Source organism: Oncorhynchus nerka, linkage group LG14 (genome assembly GCF_034236695.1).
Source record: "Oncorhynchus nerka isolate Pitt River linkage group LG14, Oner_Uvic_2.0, whole genome shotgun sequence".
Lineage (NCBI taxonomy): Eukaryota > Metazoa > Chordata > Actinopteri > Salmoniformes > Salmonidae > Oncorhynchus > Oncorhynchus nerka.
Window position 1 is genome coordinate 68,248,621 of NC_088409.1, and position 20,009 is coordinate 68,268,629.

Consider the following 20,009-nt stretch of genomic DNA (forward strand, 5'->3'; position numbering starts at 1 on the left):
TTTAACTACAGTACTTAACCACACTCTGTTCTGGCCAGAATGGAAGGTACACTGTACGAAACAGTCTATTGACACCAGACTGTGACCATTACACATTAGGAGGGGTACCACCCTGCAACCTAAATAGGGTGTCAATTGATTCATCACCTCTGTCTTTTGAGGAACAATAACTCAGTATCAGTCTTCCAATCTCTAGTACCTCAGAATCTACAGAGTCTATATCCTCATCTCAGTCTACAGTCTGTATCCTCATCTGTGAGTCGATAGTCTATATCCTCATCTGTTAGTCAATAGAGTCTATATCCTCATCTGTTAGTCAATAGAGTCTATATCCTCATCTGTGAGTCGATAGAATCTATATCCTCATCTGTTAGTCAATAGAGTCTATATCTTAATTTCAGTCTACAGAGTCTATTTCCTCCTCAGTCTACAGAGTCTATATCCTCATCTGTGAGTCTATAGTCTATATCCTCATCTCGGCCTCTTCACTGTGCTCCATGCTGTGTTCAGTGGTGCTGATCATGGAGGCTGAGGGGCCCTGGGTGACGCCGAAAGGTGTGATGGCCGGGGAGCGGGCGGCCAGGGGGGACAGGGAGGGGGAGAAGCTGGGGGACATGGCTACTGAGGAGGGGGAGCCCTCGTGACTGATGGGGGACCTCCGTAGGGAGGCCAGATGGGGGAAGGAGGACCTCCCCACAGAGGGCTTAACGGGGGCAGGCTTGACCGGGACTGTCTTCGCCCCGGGGTGGGCTATGGAGGTGATTAGGGGCGGGGGGTCAATGCGAGGGGGTTTGGGGTCCACCTTGGCTTTGTGCTGGAGCGGTCTGCGAGGGTTAGGAGGGGCCGTCTCATCCTTTAACCTCGCTATCTCCGTGAAGACGCTTGCTAATGGCTGGAACTGTGGGCACCAGTCCAGCAGGTAGTCCCAGTTATAACTACCCCTCAGCTCCTCGTCACTGGCCACTATGGCTGTGAGGGAGCCGTCCACAGCGGGTTTACCATCCACTGGGAAGGCATAGTCTTTAGGGTGGGAGATGTTCAGCCCCCTCCCTACCCCCAGATAACCTCCACCATCCTCCCTGTAGACAGGCACCTGGCCAGCCAGCAGAGTCCCACTGAGACTGGCCAGCTTCTTGGCCTTGAACCACTGGTTGGCGTCCATGTTGGGCTCACAGGAGACGTCAGACAGCTGGTCAGCGTCCTGCTGGATACCAGAGTCTGGCCCGCGGGCTGAGATGTGTTCCTGCATGGACGAAGAGATGGAGGAGACACGGGGGTACTCGTTGATCATCCGGATCTCATCGTCTTCTGCCGCCTCTGCCGAGCCACGCCCGCTGGAGTGGGATGGGTCCAGGGAGCCCCCGCGGGGGTATGGCCCTCCCACACCACTCCCAGTTTGGTCAGAAGTGTACCCTGGTAAGGCCTGGTGGTAGATGCGGTCGCTCCGGTCGGTGCCAGTGACTTTAGTCTCCTCTAGTTTGTGCAGCATCGTGCCGTGGCCGGGAGAGGCTGGAGGTCTGCAGCGACTCTGCTGCTCCTTCCTCTGACGTCTCAGTCTCACACAGAACAGAGCCATGGCGATGAAGATGAGGATGAGGATGGCTCCCAGGGACACAGCGATCACACTGACCAGCAGCAGGTTCATGTCCGATGCCACGCCAAAGGAGGTGTGTGTTACGTCAACGGTGAGGCGAGCGGTGGCCACACGGGATGTCTCCAGAGGGCTGTGGGCCTTCAGGTCAAGGTTCATCACACGGACCTCCCTCTTGGACCTGCTCAGATGATGGACGTGGCTGTCCATCTTCAGGAAAACCACGCCCGTCGATGCATTGACCTGGAAGTAGGGCGAGGGGTCAGCTAGGGAGTACAGAACAATCCCGTCCACTCCCTCGTCCTCGTCTCTGGCTGTCACCTGACCAATGCTCTGGCCCTTCTTCGACCCCTCAGGAACTAAGAAGGAGAACTCTGGGTCGGAGAACACAGGGTCGTACTCATCCTCCCCTGTCACGTACACCTGGACGGTCACCGTGGCAGAGAAGTTCCCTGCGTCCATGGCCAGAGCTACAAAGTTGAACAAGTTGACTTTCTCAAAGTCGAAGGTGAAGCGAGTCCGGACCTCGCCTGACGTCTGGTTGACCAGGAAGGCGTCTTTCCCCTCTCCAGTCTTGTCCAACATGTAGTACCTCAGCTGTCCGAAGACTCCCGTGTCCTGGTCGATGGCGTGCAGCATGGTGACAAGGGTGTTGTGAGGCTGGTTCTCTCTGATGCTGGCGGTGAGGACAGGCAGGGGGAAGTAAGGTCTGTTGTCATTAATGTCCTTCACCTCCACAGTGACTGGAGCCAGCGCATAGTGACCCTGTCCATCTGACGCCTGCACAATGATCACATGGGATGCCTAGTAGGAGGAAGAGAGGGAGACAGCAGAGAGAGAGTGAGATGGAGAGATAAAGAGAGAGATTAATACTTTCTTAATCACTGAAGGGAAATGAATTGCCAGCAGCAGAATATACAAACAGGTGGATAACCAACGACTAATCCAATCTTTTCTATGTCAAACTATTTCCTATATAGTGCACTAGTTTTGACCTGGGCCCATAGGGCTCTTTAAAAAAGTAGTGCACTATATAGGAAATAGGGTGCCATTTTGGGCACATCCCAAGCCAGAAGTTCCATGGTACCTGTCTCTCATTTTCCAGTGGTCTCTGCAGCCTCAGGGCTCCGGTCCAGCGGTCTACCTGGAACATACCCGTCTCATCCCCAGAGCTGATCAGGTACTGCACCTTCCCTACTGCCGAGGAGTCTGGGTCTGTTGCAGACAGGCTGAGGACTTCAGTCCCTGCGGCTGTTCCTTCACTCAGCACCACACTGCAGGGTTCAAGGGGGTTTTGTCAATCGCTTTTCCTTAAAACATGACATTTGGTCCCCCAGTGCAAACACATGTAAAGAGTAATTAAGGACATCTAACAAACAACAAAGTACCAAAGTACCTGTACTCTGCCCTGCTGAACGCCGGAGGGTTGTCATTAGTATCCGTCACACTGATCAGCGCAGAGACAGCCGAGCTCCTCTGGGGCACGCCACGGTCCGACACGACCACGGTCAGGTTGTAACTAGACACTGCCTCGAAGTCCAGCCCCTCACCGGTCAATACCACGCTGCCTACCGTCTGGAAGCCCCGTCCTTCCAGGAAGCGTACGCTGCTCTCGATTTGGAAGGCATTGCCTGAGTTTCCGCTGGCTATGGTGAAGTCGAAGCCGCAGTTGTCGCGTGACGCGTCGCCGTCGGTCGCCTCCAGGGTCAGGATGGTGGCGCCCGGAAGGCCATCCTCCGACACCGTGGCTCTGTACTCTGATTGGTGGAAGACGGGCGCGTTGTCATTGACGTCAGTCACCTGGACCTGTACAGTAGCGATGGAGGAGAGGGCTGGTGTTCCCATGTCTCTGGACTCTATTACCACCAGGATAGAAGGGTTTTCAGAGTCAAACTCTGCCTGCTGGGTGATGAACAGGGTACCATTGCTGGGGTCGATGTAGAAGATGTCCCGGGTTGATGACATCACTCTGTAGGTGACGCGGCCGTTCTCCCCAGAGTCGCGGTCCGTGGCTGTCACAGTGACAACTGCACTGCCAGCTGGGGAGTGCTCTGCCAGAGTCATCTGGAAAACACAAACATGACCGGGTGTATTCAGGGATGTACCCAGAATAATTGAGGCATGTTGGACAGGCAGGTTAATGGTTAATGGTATCAGGTATCTGTCTTAGTAAACTAAATGAGGAAGATCGATACATACATACACACATGGCATCATTATTGATCTGCATGTACATATAATAATTCAGCTAAATCTGATCAAATTCTCATTGTCTCTTATGGCATCATTACACAAATGCCTGCCAACACAAACGCAGATCTTCCAAAGGCTAGTGGAGGCCGGTTAGAGGATAGACTACCTGGTAAAGATCCTGTGTGAACGTAGGAGCGTTATCATTGACATCCTCCACCAGTATGGTGAGGTTAGCTTCAGTCTGGTGTTTGGAGTCAGTAGCCCTGACAGTCAGCGTGTACCAGGTCTTCTCCTCGTAGTCCAGAGGGGCGGTCAGAGACACCCCGCCCCCGTAGCGGTGGATCCCAAATACGCCCTGGGAAGACAGGTCCAGGTGGAGGGTGTAGGACAGGGCGGGGCCTGAGTCCACGTCATTTCCTGTCACCTGGGTTATTACCGAGCCAACCGGAGTGTCTGGAGGGAGAGGGGAAATTGGAGGGAGAGAGAATGAGGGAGATGGAAGGGAGGAGAGAGAGAGAGAGAGAACTTACGGAGAGAGAATGAGGGAGATGGAAGGGAGGAGAGAGAGAGAGAGAGAGAGAACTTACGGAGAGAGAGAGAGAGAGAGAACTTACGGAGAGAGAGAGAGAGAGAGAACTTACGGAGAGAGAGAGAGAGAGAGAACTTACGGAGAGAGAGAGAGAGAGAACTTACGGAGAGAGAGATACATTTTTTTTATTGTTTGTTTCACTTGTGTTTATTATCTATTTCACTTGCTTTGGCAATGTAAACATATGTTTCCCATGCCAATAAAGCACCTTGAATTCCTATTGAATTGAGAGAGAGAAAACAGGGCTTGTGAGATTGTTATATGGGAACAACATTATAGCCCTAGAACTAGCTCCTACCTCATAACATATCCTATTACATCACGTTGCTTAATAGGAATATATTGCAGACTTCTGATTTCTTTTCTTTCTGAATTGGATATTTTATGCAAGAAACTGTAGACTTCAGATGTACAGCAGGATATGAACAGAGGGGAACTTGGCTTCAGAACGACTCATAAAAAGGTCAGTTTTATCACTGAGAACTGCTGAGTGCTGCTAGAGAGAGAATGAGTAAGGATCAGGGATAAGATCTCTGGACTAAAGGTTCACTGTTAAATTGACTGTGTCTCAAATGTCTGAGATTCTTGATATATACACCCCTTGGTCAAAAGTAGTGCCCTACATAGTGAATAGGGTGTCAGTTGGGTTCAAATACAGTATTTCAAATCATCTCAATACTTCGAGTGTTTGCTTTAGCCTGCCTGAAGTGTCTGATGGGGGGGGGGGGTCTGCAGTTGAGACCTGTGGGTCATTGACTTACTCTCTGGTACTCTGATCTCACGCGGCAGAGGGATTGTAGGACTGTTGTCGTTGAGGTCCACGATGATCACCGTGAGGGTCGCCGAGCCGGCCAATCGTGGTGTGCCCCGGTCCGTCGCCGTAACAACCAGCCTGATGCCATGGAGATGAAAAAATAAACTGTCAGTTGGAGTTTAGTTCTTATCTTTTATGTTTCAGGTTTCATTCTCCTACTGTCTTACATCAGAACCTGTTGTTTCCCAGAGCATGACAGAAATATAGATTCCAATACATAGAGAGAGTACAGGAACAGGGAGAGTATTTATAGATTGAAAACAAGGGTTAGCCCACTGAGGGAAACCACATGTCAGGCCCATTGTGAACAAACACACACATACACATACACTCACACACTCTCACAACCACATCCCAAGGCCCTGCACCTCACTTGGTTTGTGTCCAGATCTCTCGGTCCATGATAGCGGCGGTGGTGATGCTTCCGGTCAGCGAGTCGATCTTGAACAGGCCGCTGAGAGACGACGACCTCAGGCTGTAGGTCACCTGACCATTCTGGCCCTGGTCTAGGTCATCAGCCACCACCTGCATTGGACAGACAGGAAGTCAGAAAGAAAATCAAAACAAAAAAATCAGTCTTCTGATATCACTGGTTTTCTTTTGTCTTAAAAGCAAAGTGTACTTGTGTTTATGGTTAGCCATTTCCAATCTGTTTTAACGTGGATTTTTCTGTCATTGGCTGTTGTTCAGCCTTCATTTGCTGTTCATTGTTTTGAATGTTGTTTTGTTTTTGAAAGCAATACAAAAAAATATCAAAAATAATAATAATCTGCCAACACCTGGGGACAGACAGGAAGTCACAAGATCAGAGGTTAGAGAGGAAATCAATCAAAACAAAGAACGGATTTACAACAGCTGTGGAACAGTAACAGAACCTGGTAATGAATATGGGACTTGGAACAGTGGAACCAGAGTTTATAAAAGGGTTCTATATGGCCGTGGTTTCATACAGCATAGTATATATACTCAACAGGGACGTTGAAAACACACTGCCTTATAGGGACAGGAACAGACTGTCACCTCTCAGAACTATCACAGCAGCACTGAAACGTTCCAGGTCTTCTCTACTGTCTGAGCATCTTCTAGCCCACAACCTAACACTCCATCCACAGTCAAGCATAATACAGGTGTGTGTGTGTGTGTGTGTGTGTGTGTGTGTGTGTGTGTGTGTGTGCATGCATGCATGCTCGTTAGTGTACCTACCTGTATGATAGGAAAATGATATCCCTGTGCCTCTCGTATGTAGGCTACATAGTTCTGCAGCTGGAAGCGCGGCAGGTTGTCATTGACGTCCTGAAGGATCAGGTTGACCGCCATGAAGGAACTGGAGGATGCAGTTTCAGCCTTCACCACTAGGCGGAGTCTAGGGGACTCCTCATAATCCAGCCCCATGGAGCTCTGTACCCAGATCTCACCTGGTTAGAACAATAACAAGCACATATCTCACCTGGTTAGAACAATAACTAGGACAGATCTCACCTGGTTAGAACAATAACTAGGACAGATCTCACCTGGTTACAACAATAACTAGGACAGATCTCACCTGGTTACAACAATAACTAGGACAGATCTCACCTGGTTACAACAATAACTAGCACAGATGTCACCTGGTTACAACAATAACTAGGACATATCTCACCTGGTTACAACAATAACTAGGACAGATCTCACCTGGTTACAACAATAACTAGGACAGATCTCACCTGGTTACAACAATAACTAGGACAGATCTCACCTGGTTACAACAATAACTAGGACAGATCTCACCTGGTTACAACAATAACTAGGACAGATCTCACCTGGTTACAACAATAACTAGACATATCTCACCTGGTTACAACAATAACTAGGACAGATCTCACCTGGTTACAACAATAACTAGGACAGATCTCACCTGGTTACAACAATAACTAGGACAGATCTCACCTGGTTACAACAATAACTAGGACAGATCTCACCTGGTTACAACAATAACTAGGACAGATCTCACCTGGTTACAACAATAACTAGGACAGATCTCACCTGGTTAGAACAATAACTAGGACAGATCTCACCTGGTTAGAACAATAACTAGGACAGATCTCACCTGGTTACAACAATAACTAGGACAGATCTCACCTGGTTACAACAATAACTAGGACAGATCTCACCTGGTTACAACAATAACTAGGACAGATCTCACCTGGTTAGAACAATAACTAGGACATATCTCACCTGGTTACAACAATAACTAGGACAGATCTCACCTGGTTAGAACAATAACTAGGACAGATCTCACCTGGTTAGAACAATAACTAGGACAGATCTCACCTGGTTACAACAATAACTAGGACAGATCTCACCTGGTTACAACAATAACTAGGACATATCTCACCTGGTTACAACAATAACTAGGACATATCTCACCTGGTTACAACAATAACTAGGACAGATCTCACCTGGTTACAACAATAACTAGGACATATCTCACCTGGTTACAACAATAACTAGGACAGATCTCACCTGGTTACAACAATAACTAGGACAGATCTCACCTGGTTACAACAATAACTAGGACAGATCTCACCTGGTTACAACAATAACTAGGACAGATCTCACCTGGTTACAACAATAACTAGGACAGATCTCACCTGGTTACAACAATAACTAGGACAGATCTCACCTGGTTACAACAATAACTAGGACAGATCTCACCTGGTTAGAACAATAACTAGGACAGATCTCACCTGGTTAGAACAATAACTAGGACAGATCTCACCTGGTTACAACAATAACTAGGACAGATCTCACCTGGTTACAACAATAACTAGGACAGATCTCACCTGGTTACAACAATAACTAGGACAGATCTCACCTGGTTAGAACAATAACTAGGACATATCTCACCTGGTTACAACAATAACAGGGACAGATCTCACCTGGTTAGAACAATAACTAGGACAGATCTCACCTGGTTAGAACAATAACTAGGACAGATCTCACCTGGTTACAACAATAACTAGGACAGATCTCACCTGGTTACAACAATAACTAGGACATATCTCACCTGGTTACAACAATAACTAGGACATATCTCACCTGGTTACAACAATAACTAGGACAGATCTCACCTGGTTACAACAATAACTAGGACATATCTCACCTGGTTACAACAATAACTAGGACAGATCTCACCTGGTTACAACAATAACTAGGACAGATCTCACCTGGTTACAACAATAACTAGGACAGATCTCACCTGGTTACAACAATAACTAGGACAGATCTCACCTGGTTACAACAATAACTAGGACAGATCTCACCTGGTTAGAACAATAACTAGGACATATCTCACCTGGTTACAACAATAACTAGGACAGATCTCACCTGGTTAGAACAATAACTAGGACAGATCTCACCTGGTTACAACAATAACTAGGACAGATCTCACCTGGTTAGAACAATAACTAGGACATATCTCACCTGGTTACAACAATAACTAGGACAGATCTCACCTGGTTAGAACAATAACTAGGACATATCTCACCTGGTTAGAACAATAACTAGGGACTGAGAACCAATTGGGCAATGGATATTCATCCTTCTCCTATTCCTTGTGAGGGTTTTGTGGAGTGTAAAATGTGTTAACACACTTTTTGTCAAAATGGGTTTTATATAATATCCCACCCCAGCAGCTTACCAGTGGAGGAGCTGATTCCAAAGGAGAGTAGGGTGTTGCCACTGAAGATGCTGTAACTGATCCCACTACGGGATCCATCAGGGTACTGGGCCTGAGTCTGCACCACGGTGGTACCTGGAGGAGGACAACACACACCTCACTATCACCCTGTGTTCTATACACACACACCTCACTATCACACTGTGTTCTAAACACACACCTCACTATCACACTGTGTTCTAAACACACACCTCACTATCACACTGTGTTCTAAACACACACACCTCTCACTATCACACTGTGTCCTAAACACACACACCTCACTATCACACTGTGTTCTAAACACACACCTCACTATCACACTGTGTTCTAAACACACACACCTCTCACTATCACACTGTGTCCTAAACACACACACCTCACTATCACACTGTGTCCTAAACACACACACCTCACTATCACACTGTGTTCTAAACACACACACACCTCTCACTATCACACTGTGTTCTAAACACACACCTCACTATCACACTGTGTTCTAAACACACACCTCACTATCACACTGTGTTCTAAACACACAAACCTCAATATCACACTGTGTTCTAAACACACCTCTCACTATCACACTGTGTTCTAAACACACACCTCACTATCACACTGTGTCCTAAACACACACACCTCACTATCACACTGTGTTCTAAACACACACCTCACTATCACACTGTGTTCTAAACACACACCTCACTATCACACTGTGTTCTAAACACACACCTCACTATCACACTGTGTTCTAAACACACACACCTCACTATCACACTGTGTTCTAAACACACCTCTCACTATCACACTGTGTTCTAAACACACACCTCACTATCACACTGTGTTCTAAACACACACCTCACTATCACACTGTGTTCTAAACACACACCTCACTATCACACTGTGTTCTAAACACACACACCTCACTATCACCCTGTGTTCCAAACACACACCTCACTATCACACTGTGTTCCAAACACACACCTCACTATCACACTGTGTTCTAAACACACACACCTCTCACTATCACACTGTGTTCTAAACACACCTCTCACTATCACACTGTGTTCTAAACACAAACACCTCACTATCACACTGTGTTCTAAACACACACCTCACTATCACAATGTGTTCTAAACACACACACACACACCTCTCACTATCACACTGTGTTCTAAACACACACCTCACTATCACACTGTGTTCTAAACACACACACCTCTCACTATCACACTGTGTTCTAAACACACCTCTCACTATCACACTGTGTTCTAAACACAAACACCTCACTATCACACTGTGTTCTAAACACACACCTCACTATCACACTGTGTTCTAAACACACACCTCACTATCACACTGTGTTCCAAACACACACCTCACTATCACACTGTGTTCTAAACACACACCTCACTATCACACTGTGTTCTAAACACACACACACCTCTCACTATCACACTGTGTTCTAAACACACACACCTCACTATCACACTGTTCTAAACACACACCTCACTATCACACTGTGTTCTAAACACACACCTCACTATCACACTGTGTTCTAAACACACACCTCACTATCACACTGTGTTCTAAAGACACACCTCACTATCACACTGTATTATAAACACACGCACACCTCACTATCACACTGTGTTCTAAACACACACCTCACTATCACACTGTGTTCTAAACACACACCTCACTATCACACTGTGTTCTAAACACACACCTCACTATCACACTGTGTTCTAAACACACCTCACTATCACACTGTGTTCTAAACACACACCTCACTATCACACTGTGTTCTAAACACACATCTCACTATCACACTGTGTTCTAAACACACACACCTCACTATCACATTGCGTTCTAAACACACACACACCTCACTATCACACTGTGTTCTAAACACACACCTCACTATCACACTGTGTTCTATACACACACACCTCACTATCACACTGTGTTCTAAACACACACACACCTCACTATCACACTGTGTTCTAAACACACACACCTCACTATCACACTGTGTTCTAAACACACACACCTCACTATCACACTGTGTTCTATACACACACACCTCACTATCACACTGTGTTCTAAACACACACACCTCACTATCACACTGTGTTCTATACACACATCACATCACACTGTGTTCTATACACACACACCTCACTATCACACTGTGTTCTATAACACACACCTCACTATCACACTGTGTTCTAAACACACACCTCACTATCACACTGTGTTCACACACACCTCACTATCACACTGTGTTCTAAACACACACCTCACTATCACACTGTGTTCTAAACACACACCTCACTATCACACTGTGTTCTAAACACACACCTCACTATCACACTGTGTTCTAAACACACACCTCACTATCACACTGTGTTCTATACACACACACCTCACTATCACACTGTGTTCTAAACACACACACCTCACTATCACACTGTGTTCTATACACACACACCTCACTATCACACTGTGTTCTATACACACACACCTCACTATCACACTGTGTTCTAAACACACACCTCACTATCACACTGTGTTCTAAACACACACCTCACTATCACACTGTGTTCTAAACACACACACCTCACTATCACACTGTTCTAAACACACACCTCACTATCACACTGTGTTCTAAACACACACCTCACTATCACACTGTGTTCTAAACACACACACCTCACTATCACCCTGTGTTCTAAACACACACCTCACTATCACACTGTGTTCTAAAGACACACCTCACTATCACACTGTATTCTAAACACACACACCACTCACTATCACACTGTGTTCTAAACACACACCTCACTATCACACTGTGTTCTAAACACACACCTCACTATCACACTGTGTTCTAAACACACACCTCACTATCACACTGTGTTCTAAACACACACCTCACTATCACACTAAAACACACCTCACTATCACACTGTGTTCTAAACACACATCTCACTATCACACTGTGTTCTAAACACACACACCTCACTATCACATTGCGTTCTAAACACACACACACCTCACTATCACACTGTGTTCTAAACACACACCTCACTATCACACTGTGTTCTATACACACACACCTCACTATCACACTGTGTTCTAAACACACACACACCTCTCACTATCACACTGTGTTCTAAACACACACACCTCACTATCACACTGTGTTCTAAACACACACACCTCACTATCACACTGTGTTCTATACACACACACCTCACTATCACACTGTGTTCTAAACACACACACCTCACTATCACACTGTGTTCTAAACACACACCTCACTATCACACTGTGTTCTAAACACACACACCTCACTATCACACTGTGTTCTAAACACACACCTCACTATCACACTGTGTTCTAAACACACACACCTCACTATCACACTGTGTTCTAAACACACACCTCACTATCACACTGTGTTCTAAACACACACCTCACTATCACACTGTGTTCTAACACACACACCTCACTATCACACTGTGTTCTAAACACACACACCTCACTATCACACTGTGTTCTAAACACACACCTCACTATCACACTGTGTTCTAAACACACACCTCACTATCACACTGTGTTCTAAACACACACACCTCACTATCACACTGTGTTCTAAACACACACCTCACTATCACACTGTGTTCTAAACACACACCTCACTATCACACTGTGTTCTAAACACACACCTCACTATCACACTGTGTTCTAAACACACACACCTCACTATCACACTGTGTTCTAAACACACACACCTCACTATCACCCTGTGTTCCAAACACACACCTCACTATCACACTGTGTTCCAAACACACCTCACTATCACACTGTGTTCTAAACACACACCTCACTATCACACTGTGTTCTAAACACACACACACCTCACTATCACACTGTGTTCTAAACACACACCTCACTATCACACTGTGTTCTAAACACACACACCTCTCACTATCACACTGTGTTCTAAACACACACCTCACTATCACACTGTGTTCTAAACACACACCTCACTATCACACTGTGTTCTAAACACACACCTCACTATCACACTGTGTTCTAAACACACACCTCACTATCACACTGTGTTCCAAACACACCTCACTATCACACTGTGTTCTAAACACACACCTCACTATCACACTGTGTTCTAAACACACACACACCTCACTATCACACTGTGTTCTAAACACACACCTCACTATCACACTGTGTTCTAAACACACACCTCACTATCACACTGTGTTCTAAACACACACCTCACTATCACACTGTGTTCTAAACACACACACTCACTATCACACTGTGTTCTAAACACACACCTCACTATCACACTGTGTTCTAAAGACACACCTCACTATCACACTGTATTCTAAACACACACACACCTCACTATCACACTGTGTTCTAAACACACACCTCACTATCACACTGTGTTCTAAACACACACCTCACTATCACACTGTGTTCTAAACACACACCTCACTAACACACTGTGTTCTAAACACACACCTCTCACTATCACACTGTGTTCTAAACACACACCTCACTAACACACTGTGTTCTAAACACACACACCTCACTATCACACTGTGTTCTAAACACACACACCTCACTATCACACTGTGTTCTAAAACACACACACCTCACTATCACACTGTGTTCTAAACACACACCTCACTATCACACTGTGTTCTATACACACACACCTCACTATCACACTGTGTTCTAAACACACACACACACCTCACTATCACACTGTGTTCTAAACACACACACCTCACTATCACACTGTGTTCTAAACACACACACACCTCACTATCACACTGTGTTCTAAACACACACCTCACTATCACACTGTGTTCTAAACACACACACCTCACTATCACACTGTGTTCTAACACACACACCTCACTATCACACTGTGTTCTAAACACACACCTCACTATCACACTGTGTTCTAAACACACACCTCACTATCACACTGTGTTCTAAACACACACACCTCACTATCACACTGTGTTCTAAACACACACCTCACTATCACACTGTGTTCTAAACACACACACCTCACTATCACACTGTGTTCTAAACACACACCTCACTATCACACTGTGTTCTAAACACACACCTCACTATCACACTGTGTTCTATACACACACACCTCACTATCACACTGTGTTCTAAACACACACACCTCACTATCACACTGTGTTCTAAACACACACCTCACTATCACACTGTGTTCTAAACACACACACCTCACTATCACACTGTGTTCTAAACACACACCTCACTATCACACTGTGTTCTAAAACACACACCTCACTATCACACTGTGTTCTAAACACACACACCTCACTATCACACTGTTCTAAACACACACCTCACTATCACACTGTGTTCTAAACACACACCTCACTATCACACTGTGTTCTAAACACACACACCTCACTATCACCCTGTGTTCTAAACACACACCTCACTATCACACTGTGTTCTAAAGACACACCTCACTATCACACTGTATTCTAAACACACACACCACTCACTATCACACTGTGTTCTAAACACACACCTCACTATCACACTGTGTTCTAAACACACACCTCACTATCACACTGTGTTCTAAACACACACCTCACTATCACACTGTGTTCTAAACACACACCTCACTATCACACTGTGTTCTAAACACACACCTCACTATCACACTGTGTTCTAAACACACATCTCACTATCACACTGTGTTCTAAACACACACACCTCACTATCACATTGCGTTCTAAACACACACACACCTCACTATCACACTGTGTTCTAAACACACACCTCACTATCACACTGTGTTCTATACACACACACCTCACTATCACACTGTGTTCTAAACACACACACACCTCTCACTATCACACTGTGTTCTAAACACACACACCTCACTATCACACTGTGTTCTAAACACACACACCTCACTATCACACTGTGTTCTATACACACACACCTCACTATCACACTGTGTTCTAAACACACACACCTCACTATCACACTGTGTTCTAAACACACACCTCACTATCACACTGTGTTCTAACACACACACCTCACTATCACACTGTGTTCTAAACACACACCTCACTATCACACTGTGTTCTAAACACACACCTCACTATCACACTGTGTTCTAAACACACACCTCACTATCACACTGTGTTCTAAACACACACCTCACTATCACACTGTGTTCTATACACACACCTCACTATCACACTGTGTTCTAAACACACACACCTCACTATCACACTGTGTTCTAAACACACACACCTCACTATCACACTGTGTTCTAAACACACACACTCACTATCACACTGTGTTCTAAACACACACCTCACTATCACACTGTGTTCTAAACACACACCTCACTATCACACTGTGTTCTAAACACACACCTCACTATCACACTGTGTTCTAAACACACACCTCACTATCACACTGTGTTCTAAACACACACCTCACTATCACACACTGTGTTCTAAAAACACACACCTCACTATCACACTGTGTTCTAAAACACACACACCTCACTATCACACTGTGTTCTAAACACACACCTCACTATCACACTGTGTTCTAAACACACACACCTCACTATCACACTGTGTTCTAAAAACACACACCTCACTATCACACTGTGTTCTAAAACACACACACTCACTATCACACTGTGTTCTAAACACACACACCTCACTATCACACTGTGTTCTAAACACACACACCTCACTATCACACTGTGTTCTAAACACACACACACACCTCACTATCACACTGTGTTCTAAACACACACACACCTCACTATCACACTGTGTTCTAAACACACACCTCACTATCACACTGTGTTCTAAACACACACCTCACTATCACACTGTGTTCTAAAACACACACCTCACTATCACACTGTGTTCTAAACACACACCTCACTATCACACTGTGTTCTAAACACACACACCTCACTATCACACTGTGTTCTAAACACACACCTCACTATCACACTGTGTTCTAAACACACACCTCACTATCACACTGTGTTCTATACACACACACCTCACTATCACACTGTGTTCTAAACACACACACTCACTATCACACTGTGTTCTAAACACACACACCTCACTATCACACTGTGTTCTAAACACACACACCTCACTATCACACTGTGTTCTAAACACACACCTCACTATCACACTGTGTTCTAAACACACACCTCACTATCACACTGTGTTCTAAACACACACACCTCACTATCACACTGTGTTCTAAACACACACCTCACTATCACACTGTGTTCTAAACACACACCTCACTATCACACTGTGTTCTAAACACACACCTCACTATCACACTGTGTTCTAAACACACACTCACTATCACACTGTGTTCTAAAACACACCTCACTATCACACTGTATTCTAAACACACACACCACTCACTATCACACTGTGTTCTAAACACACACTCACTATCACACTGTGTTCTAAACACACACCTCACTATCACACTGTGTTCTAAAACACACACCTCACTATCACACTGTGTTCTAAACACACACCTCACTATCACACTGTGTTCTAAAAACACACACCTCACTATCACACTGTGTTCTAAACACACACTCACTATCACACTGTGTTCTAAACACACACACCTCACTATCACACTGTGTTCTAAAAACACACACCTCACTATCACACTGTGTTCTAAACACACACCTCACTATCACACTGTGTTCTAAACACACACTGTGTTCTCACTATCACACTGTGTTCTAAACACACACACCTCACTATCACACTGTGTTCTAAACACACACACCTCACTATCACACTGTGTTCTAAACACACACCTCACTATCACACTGTGTTCTAAACACACACCTCACTATCACACTGTGTTCTAAAACACACACCTCACTATCACACTGTGTTCTAAACACACACCTCACTATCACACTGTGTTCTAAAACACACTCACCTCACTATCACACTGTGTTCTAAACACACACACCTCACTATCACACTGTGTTCTAAAAACACACACTCACTATCACACTGTGTTCTAAACACACACCTCACTATCACACTGTGTTCTAAACACACACCTCACTATCACACTGTGTTCTAAACACACACCTCACTATCACACTGTGTTCTAAACACACACCTCACTATCACACTGTGTTCTAAACACACATCTCACTATCACACTGTGTTCTAAAACACACACCTCACTATCACACTGTGTTCTAAACACACACACCTCACTATCACACTGTGTTCTAAACACACACCTCACTATCACACTGTGTTCTAAACACACACACCTCACTATCACACTGTGTTCTAAAAACACACACCTCACTATCACACTGTGTTCTAAAACACACACCTCACTATCACACTGTGTTCTAAACACACACACCTCACTATCACACTGTGTTCTAACACACACACCTCACTATCACACTGTGTTCTAAACACACACCTCACTATCACACTGTGTTCTAAAAACACACCTCACTATCACACTGTGTTCTAACACACACACCTCACTATCACACTGTGTTCTAAAAACACACACCTCACTATCACACTGTGTTCTAAACACACACCTCACTATCACACTGTGTTCTAAACACACACCTCACTATCACACTGTGTTCTAAAACACACACCTCACTATCACACTGTGTTCTAAACACACACCTCACTATCACACTGTGTTCTAAAACACACACCTCACTATCACACTGTGTTCTAAAACACACACCTCACTATCACACTGTGTTCTAAACACACACCTCACTATCACACTGTGTTCTAAACACACACACCTCACTATCACACTGTGTTCTAAACACACACCTCACTATCACACTGTGTTCTAAACACACACACCTCACTATCACACTGTGTTCTAAACACACACACCTCACTATCACACTGTGTTCTAAACACACACCTCACTATCACACTGTGTTCTAAACACACACCTCACTATCACACTGTGTTCTAAACACACACACACCTCTCACTATCACACTGTGTTCTAAACACACACCTCACTATCACACTGTGTTCTAAACACACACCTCACTATCACACTGTGTTCTAAACACACACCTCACTATCACACTGTGTTCTAAACACACACCTCACTATCACACTGTGTTCTAAACACACCTCACTATCACACTGTGTTCTAAACACACACCTCACTATCACACTGTGTTCTAAACACACACCTCACTATCACACTGTGTTCTAAACACACACACCTCACTATCACACTGTGTTCTAAACACACACCTCACTATCACACTGTGTTCTAACACACACACCTCACTATCACACTGTGTTCTAAACACACACACACCTCACTATCACACTGTGTTCTAAACACACACACCTCACTATCACACTGTGTTCTAAACACACACACCTCACTATCACACTGTGTTCTAAACACACACCTCACTATCACACTGTGTTCTAAACACACACACCTCACTATCACACTGTGTTCTAAAACACACACTATCACACTGTGTTCTAAACACACACTCACTATCACACTGTGTTCTAAACACACACCTCACTATCACACTGTGTTCTAAACACACACACCTCACTATCACACTGTGTTCTAAACACACACCTCACTATCAAACTGTGTTCTAAACACACACCTCACTATCACAATGTGTTCTAAACACACACCTCACTATCACACTGTGTTCTAAAACACACACCTCACTATCACACTGTGTTCTAACACACACACCTCACTATCACACTGTGTTCTAAACACACACCTCACTATCACACTGTGTTCTAAAACACACACCTCACTATCACACTGTGTTCTAAACACACACCTCACTATCACACTGTGTTCTAAACACACACCTCACTATCACACTGTGTTCTAAACACACACCTCACTATCACACTGTGTTCTAAAACACACACTCACTATCACACTGTGTTCTAAACACACACACCTCACTATCACACTGTGTTCTAAACACACACTCACTATCACACTGTGTTCTAAACACACACCTCACTATCACACTGTGTTCTAAACACACACCTCACTATCACACTGTGTTCTAAACACACACACACACTCACTATCACACTGTGTTCTAAAACACACACCTCACTATCACACTGTGTTCTAAAACACACACCTCACTATCACACTGTGTTCTAAACACACACCTCACTATCACACTGTGTTCTAAACACACACACCTCACTATCACACTGTGTTCTAAACACACACCTCACTATCACACTGTGTTCTAAACACACACTCACTATCACACTGTGTTCTAAACACACACCTCACTATCACACTGTGTTCTAAACACACACCTCACTATCACACTGTGTTCTAAACACACACACCTCACTATCACACTGTGTTCTAAACACACACCTCACTATCACACTGTGTTCTAAACACACACCTCACTATCACACTGTGTTCTAAACACACACCTCACTATCACACTGTGTTCTAAACACACACACCTCACTATCACACTGTGTTCTAAACACACACACCTCACTATCACACTGTGTTCTAAACACACACCTCACTATCACACTGTGTTCTAAACACACACACACTCACTATCACACTGTGTTCTAAACACACACCTCACTATCACACTGTGTTCTAAACACACACCTCACTATCACACTGTGTTCTAAACACACACCTCACTATCACACTGTGTTCTAAACACACACCTCACTATCACACTGTGTTCTAAACACACACCTCACTATCACACTGTGTTCTAAACACACACACCTCACTATCACACTGTGTTCTAAACACACACACCTCACTATCACACTGTGTTCTAAACACACACACACCTCACTATCACACTGTGTTCTAAACACACACCTCACTATCACACTGTGTTCTAAACACACACCTCACTATCACACTGTGTTCTAAACACACACACCTCACTATCACACTGTGTTCTAAACACACACCTCACTATCAC

General features: G+C 44.7%; 1 protein-coding gene across 1 annotated transcript in view; it reads right to left on the minus strand.

Moving 5' to 3' along the window:
• Nucleotides 1-461: 461 nt before the first annotated feature.
• Nucleotides 462-20,009, minus strand: part of LOC115141275 (protocadherin-16-like) — an 85,637-nt gene continuing 66,089 nt past the window's right edge. Inside the window, exons 20-27 of the mRNA XM_065027217.1 lie at nucleotides 8,867-8,980; nucleotides 6,391-6,602; nucleotides 5,561-5,712; nucleotides 5,135-5,265; nucleotides 3,951-4,237; nucleotides 2,988-3,655; nucleotides 2,679-2,865; nucleotides 462-2,395 (exon numbers count right to left, since the gene is read on the minus strand). Coding sequence (XP_064883289.1) covers nucleotides 464-2,395; nucleotides 2,679-2,865; nucleotides 2,988-3,655; nucleotides 3,951-4,237; nucleotides 5,135-5,265; nucleotides 5,561-5,712; nucleotides 6,391-6,602; nucleotides 8,867-8,980 — 3,683 coding nt within the window. The 3' untranslated portion in view covers nucleotides 462-463. The remainder of the gene's footprint in view (nucleotides 2,396-2,678; nucleotides 2,866-2,987; nucleotides 3,656-3,950; nucleotides 4,238-5,134; nucleotides 5,266-5,560; nucleotides 5,713-6,390; nucleotides 6,603-8,866; nucleotides 8,981-20,009) is intronic.